The sequence below is a fragment of the Thermobia domestica genome, chromosome 5 (genome assembly GCF_964235325.1).
Source record: "Thermobia domestica chromosome 5, izTheDome1.hap1.1, whole genome shotgun sequence".
Classification (NCBI taxonomy): Eukaryota; Metazoa; Arthropoda; class Insecta; order Zygentoma; family Lepismatidae; genus Thermobia; species Thermobia domestica.
Genome location: NC_137458.1, coordinates 294,842,373 through 294,861,552, shown reverse-complemented (window position 1 = coordinate 294,861,552; position 19,180 = coordinate 294,842,373). Strand labels below are relative to the sequence as shown.

The window sequence follows — 19,180 nt, the reverse complement described above, 5'->3', positions numbered from 1 at the left end:
ACAAAAACCGCCTTCTATCTCTTCTTCATAATCTAAACGGAGTTCAACCGGAGATATAATCACAAAATATTTACCTTCTTTAAAAGCTACAGAAAGTCATAACAACATGTAGACATCATTGGATTTTTATGCAAATACATATTTTGTTTGCTTGAATGCAGTTCATTAACATTTATTTTATTTAATTAAAGAGTTTATTTAAAGTAATATAGATAAAACGATATTTTGCTTGTGCACTTGTCGTATTAGCCCTATGCTTATAAAATTCGTATTTCTTTCTGGACAATAGTAATACTTGAAATTTTCTTTTAGTAAAACGGAAGGACTCAGTGGTAGAGCGTTCTCTTCTGGAGCATGGGGTCTTTCGTTCGATCCCAACTCATGCCAAGTGAGCTTTGAGGTGGACACACACCGTGTGCTTGGGTTCCCTCGGGGTTCTCCCGTTTCCTCCCATTTTTTTCATTCCACCATTTCATTCATTTCTCATCATCACCGTATCCTTGAGCCTAGCCAGCATAACCGTGGGTGTAAAACTTGAAGATTTTATTTTATTTAAATTTAGTAAAACGGAATTTCGCTCCGCGTGCGTTCCACTTCCGTAAAAAAAAAAAAAAAAAAAAAAAGTATTCTATTCCCGTAAAAGAAACATGTTCCACTCATTAAGTCCTTTTTTTAAAAAAATATTTCTAATACCATTTTCTTTTTTCTTCACAAAAAACTATATTTTTTTCATAATTTCTTTCTTAAAAAATGCACTTTCCGTTCATAACTCATCGACGTGAAGTGATGTCATGAAAAAACAGATGCATCATTTGAAATGAAGTTTGAGATATAGTTAGTACTTATCTCAAATTAAGTTTTATATTATTTCATTTTAATTGAAATATGTATCCCTCGAGCTCACTCGTGGCTAAGCGATTAGCGTACGTGCCTTTTGCGTGGGAGCCTCGGGTTCAATTCCCAGCGAGAGCTCATCTGGTTCGGATTTTATGTTAAGCTGTAGGTCCAGTTAAGTCCTTTCAAGTTAAGAAGATAAAACTCAAAATATAAAGTCCTCATTAAAAACAAACGGTTCCGGTGTATTTCAAAATTACGCTTTTAACAAGGATAAGGAAGAGGAGGAATTTCTATACTTCAAGGATATGGGGGAAATTTCTATACTTCAAGGATAAGGGGGAAATTTCTATACTTGAAGGGGAGAAATTTCTATACTTGAAGGGGAGAAATTTCTATACTTCAAGGATAAAGGGGAAATTTCTATACTTCAAGGATAAGAGGAAAATTTCTATACTTCAAGGATAAGGGGGAAATTTCTATACTTCAAGGGTAAGGGGGAAATTTCTATTTTTCAAGGATAAGGGGGAAATTTCTATACTTGAAGGGGAGAAATTTCTATACTTCAAGGATAAAGGGGAAATTTCTATACTTCAAGGATAAGAGGAAAATTTCTATACTTCAAGGATAAGGGGGAAATTTCTATACTTCAAGGATAAGGGGGAAATTTCTATTTTTCAAGGATAAGGGGGAAATTTCTATACTTGAAGGGGAGAAATTTCTATACTTCAAGGATAAAGGGGAAATTTCTATACTTCAAGGATAAGAGGAAAATTTCTATACTTCAAGGATAAGGGGGAAATTTCTATACTTCAAGGATAAGGGGGAAATTTCTATACTTCAAGGATAAGGGGGAAATTTCTATACTTGAAGGGGAGAAATTTCTATACTTCAAGGATAAAGGGGAAATTTCTATACTTCTAGGAGAATGAAAATTTCTATACTTCAAGGATAAGGGGGAAATTTCTACACTTTAAGGACAAAAGGAAAATTTCTATACTTCAAGGATAAGGGGAAATTTCTATACTTTTCCCGCCCATCGAAAGCAACCTTGTCTGCCTCATCATCACGGGAATACGGCTGAATCGTTTGAAATGAATTCCAGAACATAGTTAACACTTGGCTCGAGCTGCAGTTTTTATCATGTTACTTTCATTGAAATGTGGTACAAGGGGCTCAAATATACTTTCCAGATACATTTCCATAAGCCTATTCTTCCCATATGAAAACAGGCATTTTAACTTCTTTATTTGAAAATGATCGAAATTCAGTCATAATTTCTTCCTTAGCTCCGTTCATAATCTCTTTCTTTAAGATAATGTGACCAATTTATACTTTTTTAATCGTTCATAATTCTCTTGTTTTTTAAAACAAAAAATCCGTTTCTTTTATAATTTCTTTCTTTAAGAGAAATGGAATTTGTCTGTTCATAGTTCCTCTTTTTTTAACAAAAATATTTTTTTCCATTGTACAACCTTTGCTTTCAGTAGGCTTAAATCTGATTAAAACTACTCGCTGAGCAAAATAGTACATTTATTCTAAAAATTATTAATGTGTAACAGTTTCGCCAACTATCGACTTTGGCTTCATCAGATATTATTTATATAGTGTCTGATAGTGCCTAGATAGTGTCTGGCTTTATTTAGATAGCATCTGAGAGTGTCTGACCTTATCTCGATTGCGTCTGATAGTATCTAAATAGTATCTAGATAGTGTCTGATTTCATCTAGATAGCGTCTGATAGTGTCTGGCCTTATCTAGATAGCGTTTGATAGTGTCTAGATAGTATCTAGATAGGCCTAGTGTCTGATTTTATCTAGATAGCGTCTGATAGTGTCTGGCCTTATCTAGATAGCGTTTGATAGTGTGTAGATAGTATCTAAATAGTGTCTGATTTAATCTAGATAGCGTCTGATAGTGTCTGGCCTTATCTAGATAGGGTTTGATAGTGTCTAGATAGTATCTAAATAGTGTCTGATTTAATCTAGATAGCGTCTGATAGTGTCTGGCCTTATCTAGATAGCGTCTGATAGTGTGTAGATAGTATCTAGATAATGTCTTATTTCATCTAGATAGCGTCTGATAGTGTCTGGCCTTATGTAGATAGCGTCTGATAGTGTGTAGATAGTATCTAGATAATGTCTTATTTCATCTAGATAGCGTCTGATAGTGTCTGGCCTTATCTAGATAGCGTCTGATAGTGTGTAGATAGTATCTAGATAATGTCTTATTTCATCTAGATAGCGTCTGATAGTGTCTGGCCTTATCTACATAGCGTCTGATAGTGTGTAGATAGTATCTAGATAATGTCTTATTTCATCTAGATAGCGTCTGATAGTGTCTGGCCTTATGTAGATAGCGCCTGATAGTGTGTAGATAGTATCTAGATAATGTCTTATTTCATCTAGATAGCGTCTGATAGTGTCTGGCCTTATCTAGATAGCGTTTGATAGTGTGTAGATAGTATCTAGATAATGTCTGATTTCATCTAGATAGCGTCTGATAGTGTCTGGCCTTATCTAGATAGCGTCTGATAGTGTGTAGATAGTATCTAGATAGTGTCCGATTTAATCTAGACAGCGTCTGATAGTGTCTGGCCTTATCTAGATAGCGTCCGATAGTGTCTAGATAGTGTCTATTGAAGCCAAATGGATAGTTGGCGAAACTTACACGTAAATAATTTTTAAAATATTATTTTGCTCAGCGAGTGGTTTTAATCAGATAAAAATAGTTTATTCTGTCTATTATGCTTTTTTCTATAAAGAACATGTTCCGTTTATAGTTTCCTTCTTTAAGAAAAATCCCGCCGTTCATAGTTTCTTATTTTGGTTAAAAAAAAGTCTTTCTGTTCAGATTATTCTGTTATGTAAAAAAAAAAAGTATTCAGGAAAAAAAGACACTTTCTCGTTCTTTTTTTCCTATGAAAAAAATTTTATTTATAAGGTTTCTTTAAGTAGTTCAATAAATAAAGTAAACATTAATATTAGTAAGCATGCTTATCATATTAACTATATAATAGTCTACTATAATATTTCCTCCAAATCTTAGTTTATTCCACAAACTCCATAAATTGTGTAAACCATTTCAGCTAAATAAAACTGTAAATAAAAGTTATGTCTACTCTTGTGTAACTCTAAAAGGATCGAAATATTTTCTTTATGTTCCCCTTACAAAATGAGATATTTTTAATTTTTTTTCTTTCTTCACCAGAGTGTATTCCGATAATCCATTTGCTTTACAAAGAACGTTTCAGGGAATGAATTCTTTTTCAACATTGGTACCTATACGTAATAGCATCGTGTTCCTCGTATATGATTACCTCGCTCAACAGATTCTAAAGCCAATATGAAAAATATATATAGTGCATATCAGCTACATTTATGGTTGCTCAGTAGTAGAGCGCCTACCTCTGGTTCATGGGCTCCCTAGCTCGATCCCCGGCCAAGTAAATTTGTGGTGGACAACACCGTGTCTGTGAGTTTTCACGGGATAACCCCGTTTCCTCCCACATTCTCATTCCGCCATTTTTCTATCATCATTCGCTTGCCTTAACCATCCGTCTCCCTTAGCCTAAAGGGCATAATCATGAGACACTAAACTAAAATATTTCATTTTCATTTTCATTTTCATTTCCATTTCATGTTCCTTTAACAGTGAAAAATATGACATTTCTAATAATCGAGCATAGCATAAAACACTTTTAAAAAAGTCTATAATCAATTGCTAAACGCTTCATACATATGATATTAGAAGACTAGCTTTAGGATTAAGTGAATATTTTTGTGAATTAATTTAAATAGTACTATTTTTGACAGCACGATTTTTATATTTATACTAATTGGCTAAGCAGTGAGAATGTCACAGCACAGAAAACCTTTACAGTTACATCGCATACTGGCGCTACTGTCGGTAGTATAACAATAATCATCTCAACACAAAATTAGGCTATTCACTAGCATAGACATTGATTGAAGTAACATTAGATAGGGAACTGGGACTCTGACCATTTAATTTCATTATTGTTCGATAGTAGCGGCACAGTGCAGCACAACTGTGAAGCTTTTACTTCCACCAGCGACGATCCCCAATGTTTCACCGATCCGATTCCCGGGGAGTACTTCCTTAGATCCATCATTAGTTGAAAGATGAACTTGCTAACAACACAAAACAATATATTTTTGTCATACAGTTTGATCACACACGTCTCAAATAGTGATATCTATGCAGTAATTGTGATCGATACCTAGTTTAACCCTGGAATACACATACAAAAAAAGTTGACGTGAATACACAGGTGGGGTACCACCGCACCCCATATAATTAAACGCTACTAAAATTAAAATACACGAACTTAATTATATTTATTTTATTTTTTCAGTTACAAGAATACACAATAAGAGTTTGTATGTATTTTTGAACAGACACAGCTATTCCTTACTGCAGGAAATGCAGACTTCCTTTCTGTGCTCAGCACAAGCAACCTCTTTGCATCTGAAACAAAAAGATTTAGTTTTTCTGTCCTTATTCCTAGGGTACATTCGACATCGTGTTTGCTCTGGAACACTAGATGTTAAATCAATTACAGGTGACAGTTCTTTTTGAATTCCAAAGATATTTCTGATACCGATAGACAAATTAGTCGGAAGATTTTTCTTGAGGCGCTCCAGCATGTAGGGTCTAGCTAACTGCAACCAAAGATTTTTTAGAAACTCCGAACGGATGGTTGAGAATTTCATTTATGACCGTTTCTTCCTAATATAGAGGCTCCAATAATAGCTGGATCATTTTCGATGTTTCACTCGTGTCACTTTTACTAATTTCATCATCGACTTCCGATTATACTTCGATATTGTCATCGGACTCACTGAAAATACCTTCAGAATAATAATCTTCTAATGTGTTCAGTACAAAGTCTGTAAACTTGCTTGAACCTGCACACACTTTCACCATCATGCAATTAAACAAATCTGCACGCAAAGTATCTAAAACGAATTTCGTCAAAAATCGAATTTCACATACGTAAATACACAGATGGGGTGCTGGAGAACCCCACATCTTGAATATATTCTCTTCTAAAACAAGAAAATTTGCTTTACACCCACCACCGTGAATGTCATGCTTCAAAATGAGAATACACGGAAGCACCAATCAATGTGCCTGAGAACAGAGCCACAATGGCGATGAGTATAATGTCTGGGGTGCTCCAGCACCCCGCTGTGTATTCCAGGGTTAAATTTATGGTCACTTCTTATGTCATGACTTCCATATTTCCACATAGACCGAAACAAGCAATATCTCGTTGGAAAAACAAGGCACGGGCTTCAAATTTATAGAATGTTCACATAGATGACGTTAGTGCAGAAGCAGAGCAATAAAGGATACTAATTACGACTATAGATTAGTTTATTCTTCAGAACTTAACTATTTCTATTATTTAATTAAAAGCTTGTTTTCAAAATCCAGTGTTATAAACTTATCAGAAATAGTACTTGAAAAATATAGTTAATTTTGTACTATCACTGCCATCTATACGACAAATCTATAAAACACTTCGTTAAAGCTTGCATAACACTGTCCAAATAAATACCCGTTGTATAACTGGATTGTCTGTGATATTTCACTGGATTGACTAATTGCGAGAGTGTTTGAATCGATTGCCACGAAGCATGTACACTGAAAATATGTTATTAAGAGGGGAGGAGGGGACTTTGGTTGGTTGGTTAGATTGGGATTTAGTGTCCCTCTTACCACTGCGGGCATATGAGGCATGTACCTAGAATTTAACGCAGAATCAAATCTATGTTAAAATTTCAATGTTCTCGCACGGAGAATCGAAGCTAGGATTACATTCATTAAAGGCTCTTGTGCCAGCAACGAGGGCTTCAGAGGAAGTTTGTGTTAATGAAATAAGTAGTAGTGCTTTTGGAGAAACTCGTTTCACAAGGTCTAAAATAGTTTATATGACATGGGGTGATTATGTCTTGCGCTTGTCAGAAATACTTTGACATCTATTCATATAAACAAGGACGTACCCAGGGGATGGGTCCTGTGTGTCCGTACCTCACCCCGAAATTCCAACTTTTTTTTTTTTTTTTTTTTGTAAATTGAGTCTAATTTTAGCGGTAATTTTGCAAATTTTAATACAATTTAACCTCATATTGAATTTGGAGCTCCCAACTAAATTCCTGGATAGACCCTATAAATATGCATCGGCCCCGTGAAATTTAAGTGTCATGCGATGCATGTTTACATCGCTAATTTTATTACTATTTAATTTTATTTTTATAAGACAGGTTATATATTATTTTATTGGGATCCCTGCAATACATGTTTCTTAAATGAAAAATCTTAGCAAAAGAATAAAAAAATGTAAGTAGGTCAAAATGATAATTCTGTATTAGATATGTGTTTTTTTAAAATGTTGTTTCCATACTAGGATTTCTTTTAGGTTTTTCATTTAGAATTTCTCTATCTGTTCAATGAGCATTTCCCGATAACAAATTGGAAAAAGACATAATATAAGATTATTTCTCATTTAATTTATCTTAATGGTACAAATATATTTATTGAGCCTTCCATTACTCATATTTTGTTTTTGGACTGGAAGATAAGAAATACAATGTAAGGGTAAAGAGAATTGGAAAATTTTACCTGATTCTCTTAATCTAACAATTTCTCATGGCCTCTCTCTCTCTCTCTCTCTCTCTCTCTCTGTATATACGCACACACACACACACACACACAGAGAGAGAGAGAGAGAGAGAGAGAGAGAGAGAGAGACCATGAGAAATTGTTAGATTAAGAGAATCAGGTAAAATTTTCCAATTCTCTTTACCCTTACATTGTATTTCTTATCTTCCAGTCCAAAAACAAAATATGAGTAATGGAAGGCTCAAATATATATATACTCAGCAAAGTACTATAAGTACTATTCAGCAAAAATGTGGCATTAGGTAGACTCCCTAATGAATGATCAAATTTTATTAAAGAACTTTCATTATAAAGAGAAACTGAAGAAATTTTAAAAAACCGTCAAATATGGCCAAGAACAAGAAGAGATCTTAGATAAATAGGGCTAGAACTCAAATGTTAACTAGATCTCCATTTTGAAAAATTTATTTACATGCGGAGTGAGGGAGTTATGGAAAGTCTGTCTTGTTCATTTAAAAAAAATAAATAAAAGAAGGTAACGTTACACAGGAAAAGAGCAAAACAAGACTTTTTAAATTCTAAAATCTAATTCTGCAGTTCGCCGATAAAACTTCAGTACAATAGTAGACTGTCTAAGTATACTCTCGGTATACTCCCTAGATATACAATATATTCTCTAGGTATACAGGAGACTCCCTGGTATACAGTAGACTATCTAGGTGTATAGTAGATTTCCTAGGTATACAGTAGACTCCCTAGGTATATAGGCTCTCTAGATATACAGTAGACTCTCTAGGTATACAGTAGACTTCCTAGTTATTCAGGAGACTCCCTAGTTATAGAGTAGACTCCCTAGGTTTATAGTAGACTCCCTAGTTATATAGAGTACATTCCTTAGGCATAATCGAACCATGCCCTACTCCGGTTCATTACTTGGTACCGCACGGAGTTTTCTCGGGGGCTTTTTGCGAGCGTAGAAGAGAATATGCTATTGCAGGTCTCTGAGCGCCGAAGTAACGTACGACCGGATTACACAAAGTCTACTGTATGCAGAGTTCATAATTTATTTTGTTACTATATTTTTTGTCGTTTTGTTCTAAAAATAATTACTGTAAAGTGAATATACAGTAGCTGCTTAAATATATTTTCATTTTAGACAACTTTTCTGTACTCTGCCGATTCAGTAATCAGACATAACCAGGTCTGATATCTGGAGGATTAGTGAAATTATTTTCTTTTTAATAAGTTATAAGAGTGATTTTGTTAAAATATTTCACGTGAATATCAGTGGCGTAGAATGGTTTGGGAGGATAGGGAGAATTGTTGCTTTTAATGCACTACTCTGAGTAATTAGATTATGTTTAATATTCGCCACTGTTCTTGAATTGTTATTGCATTATTTACTTTAATGCATCATTTTGTTTATTCAAGCGTAATCGATGCTGCTACAGCTTTCATGGACCATGCTCTTTGGTAACAACAAAGCTGTATGTAGGCCATATTAAATGATAGTATAATATAACATAAATCATGTGTTTAAAACGTAAAACAGTAGTTTGTAACAATTGATGGAACAGGTAATTTGTAGAATTTTAGTCCCACATTCGTTTATAATGGCTGAAAGAATATCTTCATTATAACATGCACCCACGACTTGGGCTCACTGTGTAAGTTAAAATAGTGCTTGACTAGAACTTGTTTGCATTTAACATAATAATAATAATAATAATAATAATAATAATAATAATAATAATAATAATAATAATAATAATAATAAGAAGAAGAAGAAGAAGAAGAAGAAAAGGATTCTACTATTATAAAAAATAGATGGATATAGTGTTGCAATAGGTATGTTAAAAATTCCCATACATAAGCTTATTACAAACCACAATTTAGGATCGGGTCGCTGGCAAGAGGATGTGATAAAATGGGGGTCGTGATAGGAATTAGGTTGAGAACCACTGCTCTAGCCAATTCAATATGTTAAGGAATTTACAGGTTCAACACCACATAAACTAATTTCGTCATTGTAACTATATGTTGCTAATCAAATGTAATCAGATTTATTACTGATCTCCATCGTATTTTAGCCAAATTCTCTCATCTCGTTCTTGGTCTTCCTAGAAGTCTTTTTCCCTTTGGGATTTTAATCAATACTCTATGACGCTGGATCCCATGCGATCTCATGTTTCGATTACCTTAGATTACATCTTAATCAGATTACTTGCAAAATATGGGGCTTTTAGTGCACAAGGAAATCAAGTTCACTTTCGGTCATTTTGAGCAAGGTGACCAGACGTCCCGTATTAGCCGGGACAGTCCCTTTTTTTCAACCGGGTTTTCTGATTCTCAAACGGGACGCCTAAATGTCCCGTTTTTAAACAAAAGTAACCCAGGTGTCCCGTAATTATTATTCAAAATATAAATAGTCAATGCAAATTCTACACTCTTTCGTACCAACACTCATTGGGAAGGTTCAGTTGTGTCTGGAACTTCTGAATGTTCCAAGCATGGCTTTAGTTAATCAGCCATCAACTTTCTATTCCGCAGTAGAAAAATAATACAAGGTCAAAGACTTACAGTTTTTGAGGTAATTTCTGTTTTATATGATTTAAAGAAAATTTTAGCTTCAAAATCTCAAGATTGCTTCATTTCAGTAGCTGCGAGGAAAACTCTTGAGAATTTGGATAGGGGGAGTTTTATTTCTGAAGGAACTTCATACTTTCTATCAAACTGCAGTTGAATATTTAGATAAGTAAATAAAAGCTCTTGAAACTTCTGAAGCAATTTAGTTAGATTATGCTTAAAGGTGTATCATGTTGGTAGGATATACAAAAACTGTAGACTTTATTCAGGAAAATAGTCCTTTCGTTCAGATTGATGCTACTGCTCTTTACGACGGCTGCATGTATTTAAAAGAATACTTGACACCAGAAATATTGACTAAGTGGATCTCAAATAGAGTATCTCCTGACAAGTTCTGGGTAGAAGTATTTTCCCATTTCTGTTCTAACGTACCGTACTCAAATCTTCTAAAAGTTGTGGAGTTCCTTCTTTGTTTACCCGGGACTAATGATCCAACTGAACGTGTATTCTCGCACATGAATGTTTTGTGGACAAGTGAGAAAACCCAACTGTCTATAAATACTTTGAAAGCTGGGCTGATCAGTAAGATTAATTTTGATCAGTCTTGTATTAATTTATACAAACTTTGAATGCAAACAAAGAACTGTTAAAGAGGATCCAGTCATCCCAAAAATGCCAGTGAAAGTTACGCTAGATGATATAGTAAACAATAACGGATGTTCAATAATGAGGTAAGTAGTTTATTAGTAGTTAAAGGTACTGTTGAATAATACTTTTTAGAAACGATGCTTTTACTCGTGTATTTTATAATTGAAAACACTAGTGAGTCCCAAAATGCAACCTGGAAGTCAGATATTTACTCCCGTCGCCGATTCGTATGCGTCCCGTTTTTGCAAGTAAAAATTCTGGTCACCTTGATTTTGAGCATACACTAAAGCCACGTTTTTTAATTTTTTTTAATCCCTGCTGCAGTCGCGTTCAATTACTTTTCATAAGTAATCGGTGCGGACTGAAACTCTGCCTAAATACTGTATGATCTACAACATTAAAAAAAAAAAATGCATTGTAAAAATCTATATTTCCAACAATAATGGACGTTTCGAAGTGCAACTCTTACTCTGATAAGCAGAAACCGATTGTTGTAAGGTATGAAAAATGAGAATTGGGAAGAGTGATTTATTGTGATAGTAGCTTACGTTCATTGTTCATTGCGAATGAGAGTCCGCGGGCGACCACTCGTGGGTTAATTACGAACTTCAAACAAACCAATTTTAATCTGTCAACAAAAGGAAAAATGCAATAGGCCCTATAGTGCGAATATCGAAAACTTACTTATAGTTTTGCAGTACAATATTGTTTTTTGTTTGTTTGTTTGTTTGTTTACTGTTCTTTATTTTAGTGATTTGACGTAGAACAAAGATATTTTAAAAGTTTTATGTTTTTTGTATAATAAAATATAGTTTTTAATGCTGAAACAGTTTTTTCGTGTTGGAATCTCATTTTTAGTCTTTTATTCTCATCATCGGCGATTTTGGCTATCTGTGGCGCCCTTGCCACCCAATTCCGCGGATATTCGAGGGTTTACTGTGTTTCTTTTTCTGAAGCTCCTTTCACAGTATATAAAAAAAAAATCATGTTCAGATGTTGTAAATAACTGTTAAGGTTGAAAAAAGGAAGAGAGAAAGAAAGAAATTAAAGTTTTTCCTGTAATTAAGAGTTCCGTACAAACTTTATTTTTCACACAACTTTGATATTGTGACTTGATTCCCTTGTGCTCTGAACGCCACATATATTAGACAATGCTACTACTAGTGGATTTTTACTTGTACTTTTTTTTTTTTTTTTTTTTTTTAGTTTCCCGTTTAATTTTGGTCAGAATGCTATCCTTTATACTTTTCATTTTCACACACGGTCTGCCCTTTTGTTTATCCTACATGTTTGCGTCCAACTTTCGGATGCGTATAGTACAACATACTACAACAGGCTAGGATACATTTCTGTATATTTTTAGTTACATTAGTACTTTAAAGGCTGAAAATGTATCTAAAGAAGCATCTCTTCTATAATGGATCAAATCAAAGATTTCTAATAATTCATAATAAAAATCATGCGTCTAGCTTTCAAAACACGGCTCATCAATACATCTTAAACTTATCAACAGCTCATATTTTTTCTTTATGAAACTATATGATAGCGCAACATTATTTTAATCTAGGTGCATTTATTTACTTATACAATGATTATCATTTTTGTGGGTCGCAAGTTGCAACATTTTTATGTGGTCGCAACATTTTATGGTTTTGTGAATCGTGACAGACGTTTGAATTGTAATCTTACTTCCCAAAATTATTTTATTTAACTAATTAATTAATTATTCATTTATTTATTTGCCATCAACACAATAGGCATAAGCCCAATTATAGTGTTCGTGTATTACAAAATAAATTTACAATAGTTTTCTTTAAAATGTTATAGTTCATGTTACAGACGTCAATTTCTTTGTGTTCGATACATATTTTGTTAAAAGAGCATAACCTTCAGACTGGTGATTTCAATAATATGTTGGTCCTTGTTTTTCTGCAATAAAACAGGCCAGAGTTATTAGCACGAGTTTTAAGTGTCGTGACATAAAAATTCAGTGTCGATATCAGATCCGTACAATTAAACTCGTTTTGTACTATTTTGTGGTGAAAAATCATCGTTCACGTTTCGCCCCTGTTCAAGTGTAGGGATGCAGAAGTTGTCTATTAGTGCTAGATAGTTTTTATAAGATGGATAGATTCCACTTCTTCTATTGTATATCAAGTATTTGATATAAATTTAGATTAGACTTTTACTAATTGGTGTTGGTATTGCTGTTGCAATGGGTTCCAAATCACATCAGCATATTCCAGTTTTGATTGGACATAGGAATAATACATTTTTGTTAGTGTGGTTATGGAAGTAGTTTCTTTATTCCTCTTTGTATAATGAAACCTTTGGTTTTTTACTATCTAATATTTTAATCTAATAGATAGGCAATTTCTGAAACTCAAACCTAAGACATAAACTTGTGTTAATCAATTGATGAATCAGAACACGCGAAGCATTTTGTGGCACTTTTCGCTCACCAAATAATTACAAGAGAATTAAAGGGAAAACCTCAGTCATATAAGGACTGCTCAACCGATTTTCTGGTCTTGTATGTCATTGTTCAGTCACTGTCGGTTATAGACTTTTGGAATTATACGTACCAAGATTCTAAGAAACACACTATTTCCTATTTAGCGGGAAATAATCTAATCTTGTGTGAGTTTACCAGCGAATTCATCGTACACGGCATATATATCGCACACACGCTGGAAGACTGTTACAAGTCAAAAAATACACATTTGAAGGAACATGATTTTTCAGCTTTGTTATCCTATCAAAATCGCTCCATGGAATACTGGTATTTCTGCCATCTAGGGGTTAATTTGTGTAGTTACGTTTCTGCGAAAGTACCACCAGGTAGAGCTCGCTTCTCTCTCTGTATTCTCTTTTGAGCAATGATAACTCAAAACTTCCATTTTTTGAGTTGAAACACTTTTCCATCGGGTGTGCGATATTTTCATATTTTGTTAAATCGGAAACACCAGCCGCACCACGTACTATCTCAAGGCCTGCTCTAACCCATTTACCCTTAATGCAGGAATATGGAGGCCAGTTTCTTTCCCTTGCGAACCATTAAATGAAAAATTTGTACTTAACAGAACACGAAAGCTGCAAAAAGAAATGTAAACTTAAATTTTCCTTTCTATCATTATTTTATTCAGTGTAATATGTACGTATTAACCTTTTAATGCACTCTTAATGCATCAATAAGCACTCGTAAAGAGGATACAATTAATGTATCAATTTGATGCATATTTTGATGAAAAACTGAATTGTATGAGTATGTATGGGTGGTCATGTATTTCAGTTTTATGCTCTTTTCCATGCGTTCAAAGTTAATACACCATTGGAATTAACAGTTTATTATTATTATTATTATTATTATTATTATTATTATTATTATTATTATTATTATTATTATTATTATTATTGAGTTGGGGTTTATTGTCCCCGTTCAGCAACGAGGCTGTATGAAACGTGGAATCCGAATCGCATGAGCTTCCACCAGGAAGCGAATCCAGATCTCCCCCTTTTATATTATTATTATTATTATTATTATTATTATTATTATTATTATTATTATTATTATTATTATTATTATTGCACTTTTATAAATCATAATTTATTCTGGTTCCCAAGATCAAAGATTGCTTTTACCTGTGTAATAGAGGGCGGGTGAGTTAGATATTAAACTCTACAAAGATTTAGTTAATATGAGAGCTCTCGAAGCAGATACAGGATATAGTTTCGAAATGTTTCGTTTACCGAAAATATTTTCAATTGCCAAGTTTTTTCTTTTTTTTGGGGGGGGGGTGGAAATAATTTTGATTGGGCTTCAATATTGTTATAAGTATCTAAATAAAACCCTATAACCATACTCTACAATTAAGATCTTTTAGTTAGGTTTCAAAGATCAAATATTTAATTTGTAACAAAACTGTTATCCAAAAGTATGAAATTGCTTAGGAATGGAATGTAAGGAGAAACAGAAAATTAATGAACTTCTACTACCCTACGTATGATAGATTTTGTCTTTTCTACCTCGAATTAATAATAATAATAATAATAATAATAATAATAATAATAATAATAATAATAATAATAATAATAATAATTTCACAATTTGTTTCTTTATACCAGACTTCACTAACCCTTAATCCACACAATACGGGTTAACAATGAAAATACTATTCCTATAAGGAATCGAACCCAAAATCTCGCAATGATCACTTGGCTGTACAGCATATTATTATTATTATTATTATTATTATTATTATTATTATTATTATTATTGGTAGTGGTAATTGCAGTAGTGTATTTTATTTATTTTTTATTCAAGTAATTATTATAATTATTACTCAGCACTGAAGCTAAAAGCAATGTACAACTCTTTTATAACACCAGTATTTCTATTTAAGTAGTATTCTATATATTCTAAGTAGTAGTAAACACCAGTATTCTAAGAATCAAGGTACAGAATTTTTTATATGACATACATCATTATCCATTATACTTTATGTTTCTAATATTTATTGCTTTTGGTATAGGCACCGACTTTTAATTTTTTCAATTCCGTACTTCTAAGACAAACCACATATCGAGTTTCGTATTATATATATATATATATATATATATATATATATATATATATATATATATATATATATATATATATATATATATATATATATATATGTGTGTGTGTGTGTGTGTGTGTGTGTGTTTACAGATCCAATAGAACAGTAGTTTTCAAACTAAGAGAAGGGGTTGATAGGCATGAACAACTATCAGGGGAGCACAGGCTACTGTTGTGAAATTAAAGGCATAAGGATTTTTATTTTCTTTTAATTTGCTTATTTATTTGTGTGTTTATTTTTAACAAGATCACCAAAACTTTGTATTGAACAGAACTCTAACATTGAAATTTTGTTTTTGTATTTCAAATGTTTTTACCAATATTGGCTAAAGGAACAGAAAAATCTCCAATAGGTGCTGAGCACCCGTTAAAAAGTCTCCAATGGGTGCTTCAAGCCCGGAGCATCTATGTAGTTGATTCCTATGGCTTTCCCTATGTTTTTTTCACAATTTGTCTGTTACATACTGTATAAGGTGAACTCTAAATTATGTGTGTGTTTCTGCTGTAAGCAAATAAACACTTTTCTTGTCATTCATAACAATTTTGATTCCAACGATCATATACTCGGAAAATATTTCACTAAAATAAAACGTTATATTTAAAAAGTAATAATAATAATAATAATAATAATAATAATAATAATAATAATAATAATAATAATAATAATAATAATAATAATAATAATAATAATAATAATAATACAATGAGTGAGACGGTTCGGAAACTCCCTCTATATTGCAATTTTCCTCTATAGCAGCTATTTTACGTAACAAGAGTGTTCCATTTGGTTGTTTTAATGGACGATGTGCATTACCCTTATATTTTCCTGCGGCATTTCTAGTTTTTATCCACATCAATCGGATTAACAAGATTTTTTTAAAAGTGTAAAGTGTACCAATAAGTGCGTATCGAAACATCAAATATTCGTTACATTGTGTTCGGTGTTAACATATATATCTTGTGCCTGTGTCTAAAACATCAGGTAAAAATTGTTGCCCACGTCGTTTTCTTAGGTAAGGAGAGAAGTAAGGGGAAATTTTTACGGAAATCGAGTAAATGAGTGCAACTCTTCCTCGTATTTCCGACAAGTGAATATTCAAATCCAATATTTACCAACACGTGGAGATTCATTTGGATAAGTTAATTTACCAATGTTCTTTTTCACGTTTTACCCCCTTTTTTAATTTAGTGTCGTCAGAATATGTAGATCATATTACTAATATAGAAGTATGTGGGGATCACAAACAACTTAAATTACAGAATGTAATCTGTAAAACATGATACGAAAACTTAAAAGAAAATAATCCAGTAAAATTTCAAATTTGTTACATGAGCCCTTACAAATAAAGCCTTCAAAGTGTGATCTAAATGAGAGTGTAGGAGTAAAGAAACTTTAACTTCGAGAAAAATTAGCGAAATAATTAAAGAAAATATTTTAGGAGAAAAAATTTAACTAATTAATAGTCTTGTATGGTGCATGTTAATATGTATCATATAGTATGCTAAAATGCTTTTACATTTTGTACATAAACAATGTTTAGGCCATATTTGATTTTTTCTCCGCGTATACGAATAACATAAAATAGAATACTCAATTGTTTTAATATTTGGTATTCGAGAATAACGTTATGGAATAAAATAGCGACAGTGTCTTAACAATGAACAATATCTTCGAAACAATGTCCACTTTAATTAAAACACACAATAGTTCTTCTTAGGTTTCTGAAATGAATGTATTAAAGGAAATAAACAAGCTGGAAATTGTTGACATGAAAACAAAAATTGATAGAAAATCAAAATAATAACAAAAAGTAAAGCTTTAAGTGCACTTACCCCATTTTTTGTTGAGAGCTTTTCGGATACTTTTCGCGTCTCTTTTCGTGAAATTAACTGGTTCGCTGTGCGCCGAATAGTTTATTTGTCCACTTCTTTTGGCAAAGATAATATATTGTTTTCCAACTTTAATATCCGCTTGCACCAGACACGAATTTGTGTTCTCCAGAGCCTGCTGTTGTTGCTTTCCGCCACGAGGCAACGGAGTTTTAAATTGCAATCGAACTATATTTGCAATATTGCTTTTCCGCCCCCTCCCCTTAAACACTTTTTGGACATCAAAGGTAATATTGTAAACACCAGCAGCATCGACGTCACTTTTCGAACGAGCTATCCCTTCAAAAACTAGATCTGCCAGATACGCCCTGAATCCAATATTTTGTAGCAGTTGTCGTTGATGTTGTGGATGTTGAAAATTGATGATCCCTCCAGCATCACTGTTGAAATTGGCGCACTCCGGCGGTGGTCTTCTCGCTGGAGCCCCAAGTGCTATGGGGAGGACCAGGAACACACAAGTCACAAGAACACTAAGAGCCCATGCAAGCTTCATGCTGTGAGGCAGAGCATACGGTCACAAGGAAGAGCGGACCGTTCTGCCGTACGCAACCTTGTCGAAGACATGCTTTGAATTAATGTACAACACACTGGCGGTAATCGGAGAGGAGCAGTAGGCACAGCCGAGACTTCACAGCAAATGCTCGGAGGGCCTCTGACGTCACTGCCATGCGCAGTACATCTTACTACGCTACTACTATGGTGAACCATGTTGCCAAAGCTGATTCTTTCTGTCTTAATTATTTTTTTCTTTTTCTTTCTTTCTTTTATTCTTCGGGAAAACAACTAGAGGGCGGGAGAAAGAGGGGGTGGTGATCTTCTTTGGCCCATCGTCCGAGCCGACGAGCGGGAAGTTCGGTACCGAAGTTGTTTCCATCTTCTCGTATTCAGGAGTCGCGTGACATCAAAAATTCAGCGGAAGTTGCCTTTCTGATGGTAGATCTCGGAGAGTCTCACAGACGAAAAAAGAGGCGTGGCAGAGATTAGAGACGAAACTTGGCAACACGCATTAAAGGTCCGTCACTCTATTTCGTCTGCTAATAGAGAGAGAGAGAGAGAGAGAGAGAGAGAAGTGGTATATCTTATTATTAGGAAAAACATTGGTTTACGTTTTTACTGAATGTGTTTGACATTTTCTCATGTGTCAATCATAGTCTTCCTGAAAAAGAATAATGATTCTATTGGAGCAATATGAAAAAATAATCGTAATTCCTCCAGTACACTAGTACAATGTTTTTTAAAATCGAAAACCTTTCCCTGTCCTGTATTGTATTATCTTACTTTTCCATAGGGCAATAAACGTAAACAAGGGAATATCTAATTTTGATGTAGGCACCACTCCATGTGTTTGTGTGGTGTGACTGAAGATAACACTTTAAAAAAAATGAAATCTAAGTTTTACGTTCTACGGTTATACCGGCTAGGCTAAAGGAGACGGTGATGATGAGAGATGAAGAAATTGGTGGAATGAAGAAAATGGGAGGAAAAGGGAGAAAACAGAGAAAGCCCCCACACACAGTGTTTGTCCACCATAATGTTCACTTGGCGCGAGCTGGAATCGAACCTAGGGGCGCCATGCGCCAGGGATGAACGCTCTACCACTGAGCCAGCGCGGCCACAAGATAATGCTTTAGTTACGATTGCTGACACTTGGATTCGAACATGCATTTTCCTCTGTCAGTTCCTCTGTATGAGGAACACTTGAGAATTACCAATGGATTTCAGTACTAGTTCGAGTACTAGTTTAAGATCTACCGTAGATGAAAGCTTAGTTCAATTCAAGCCCGTAGCTAAGAGTGACCAGGGGAAGGGGAGGCTCAGCTCACCTGAAACTTAAAATTTGTTGGTAAATATGTATGAATGTGAGATTGACTGTTGGTATAGTGTTTAGCGTTCCTTTTCAGTCGTGAATTAAATGGGACGTGAACCTACAATTTAACGTTGAATCCGAAC

General features: G+C 33.8%; 1 protein-coding gene across 4 annotated transcripts in view; it reads right to left on the bottom strand.

The window, feature by feature from the left end:
- The window catches only part of LOC145686713 (protein vein-like), a 469,807-nt gene extending 451,923 nt beyond the window's left edge, over nucleotides 1-17,884 (bottom strand). For 2 of the 4 annotated variants that reach the window (XM_081760293.1, XM_081760295.1), the window contains exon 1: nucleotides 17,174-17,884. In XM_081760293.1, the coding sequence (XP_081616419.1) occupies nucleotides 17,174-17,723 (550 nt within the window). In that variant the 5' untranslated portion in view covers nucleotides 17,724-17,884. The remainder of the gene's footprint in view (nucleotides 1-17,173) is intronic. The other 2 variants (XM_081760294.1, XM_081760292.1) reach the window with 2 other exon arrangements.
- Between the last annotated feature and the right edge of the window lie 1,296 nt (nucleotides 17,885-19,180).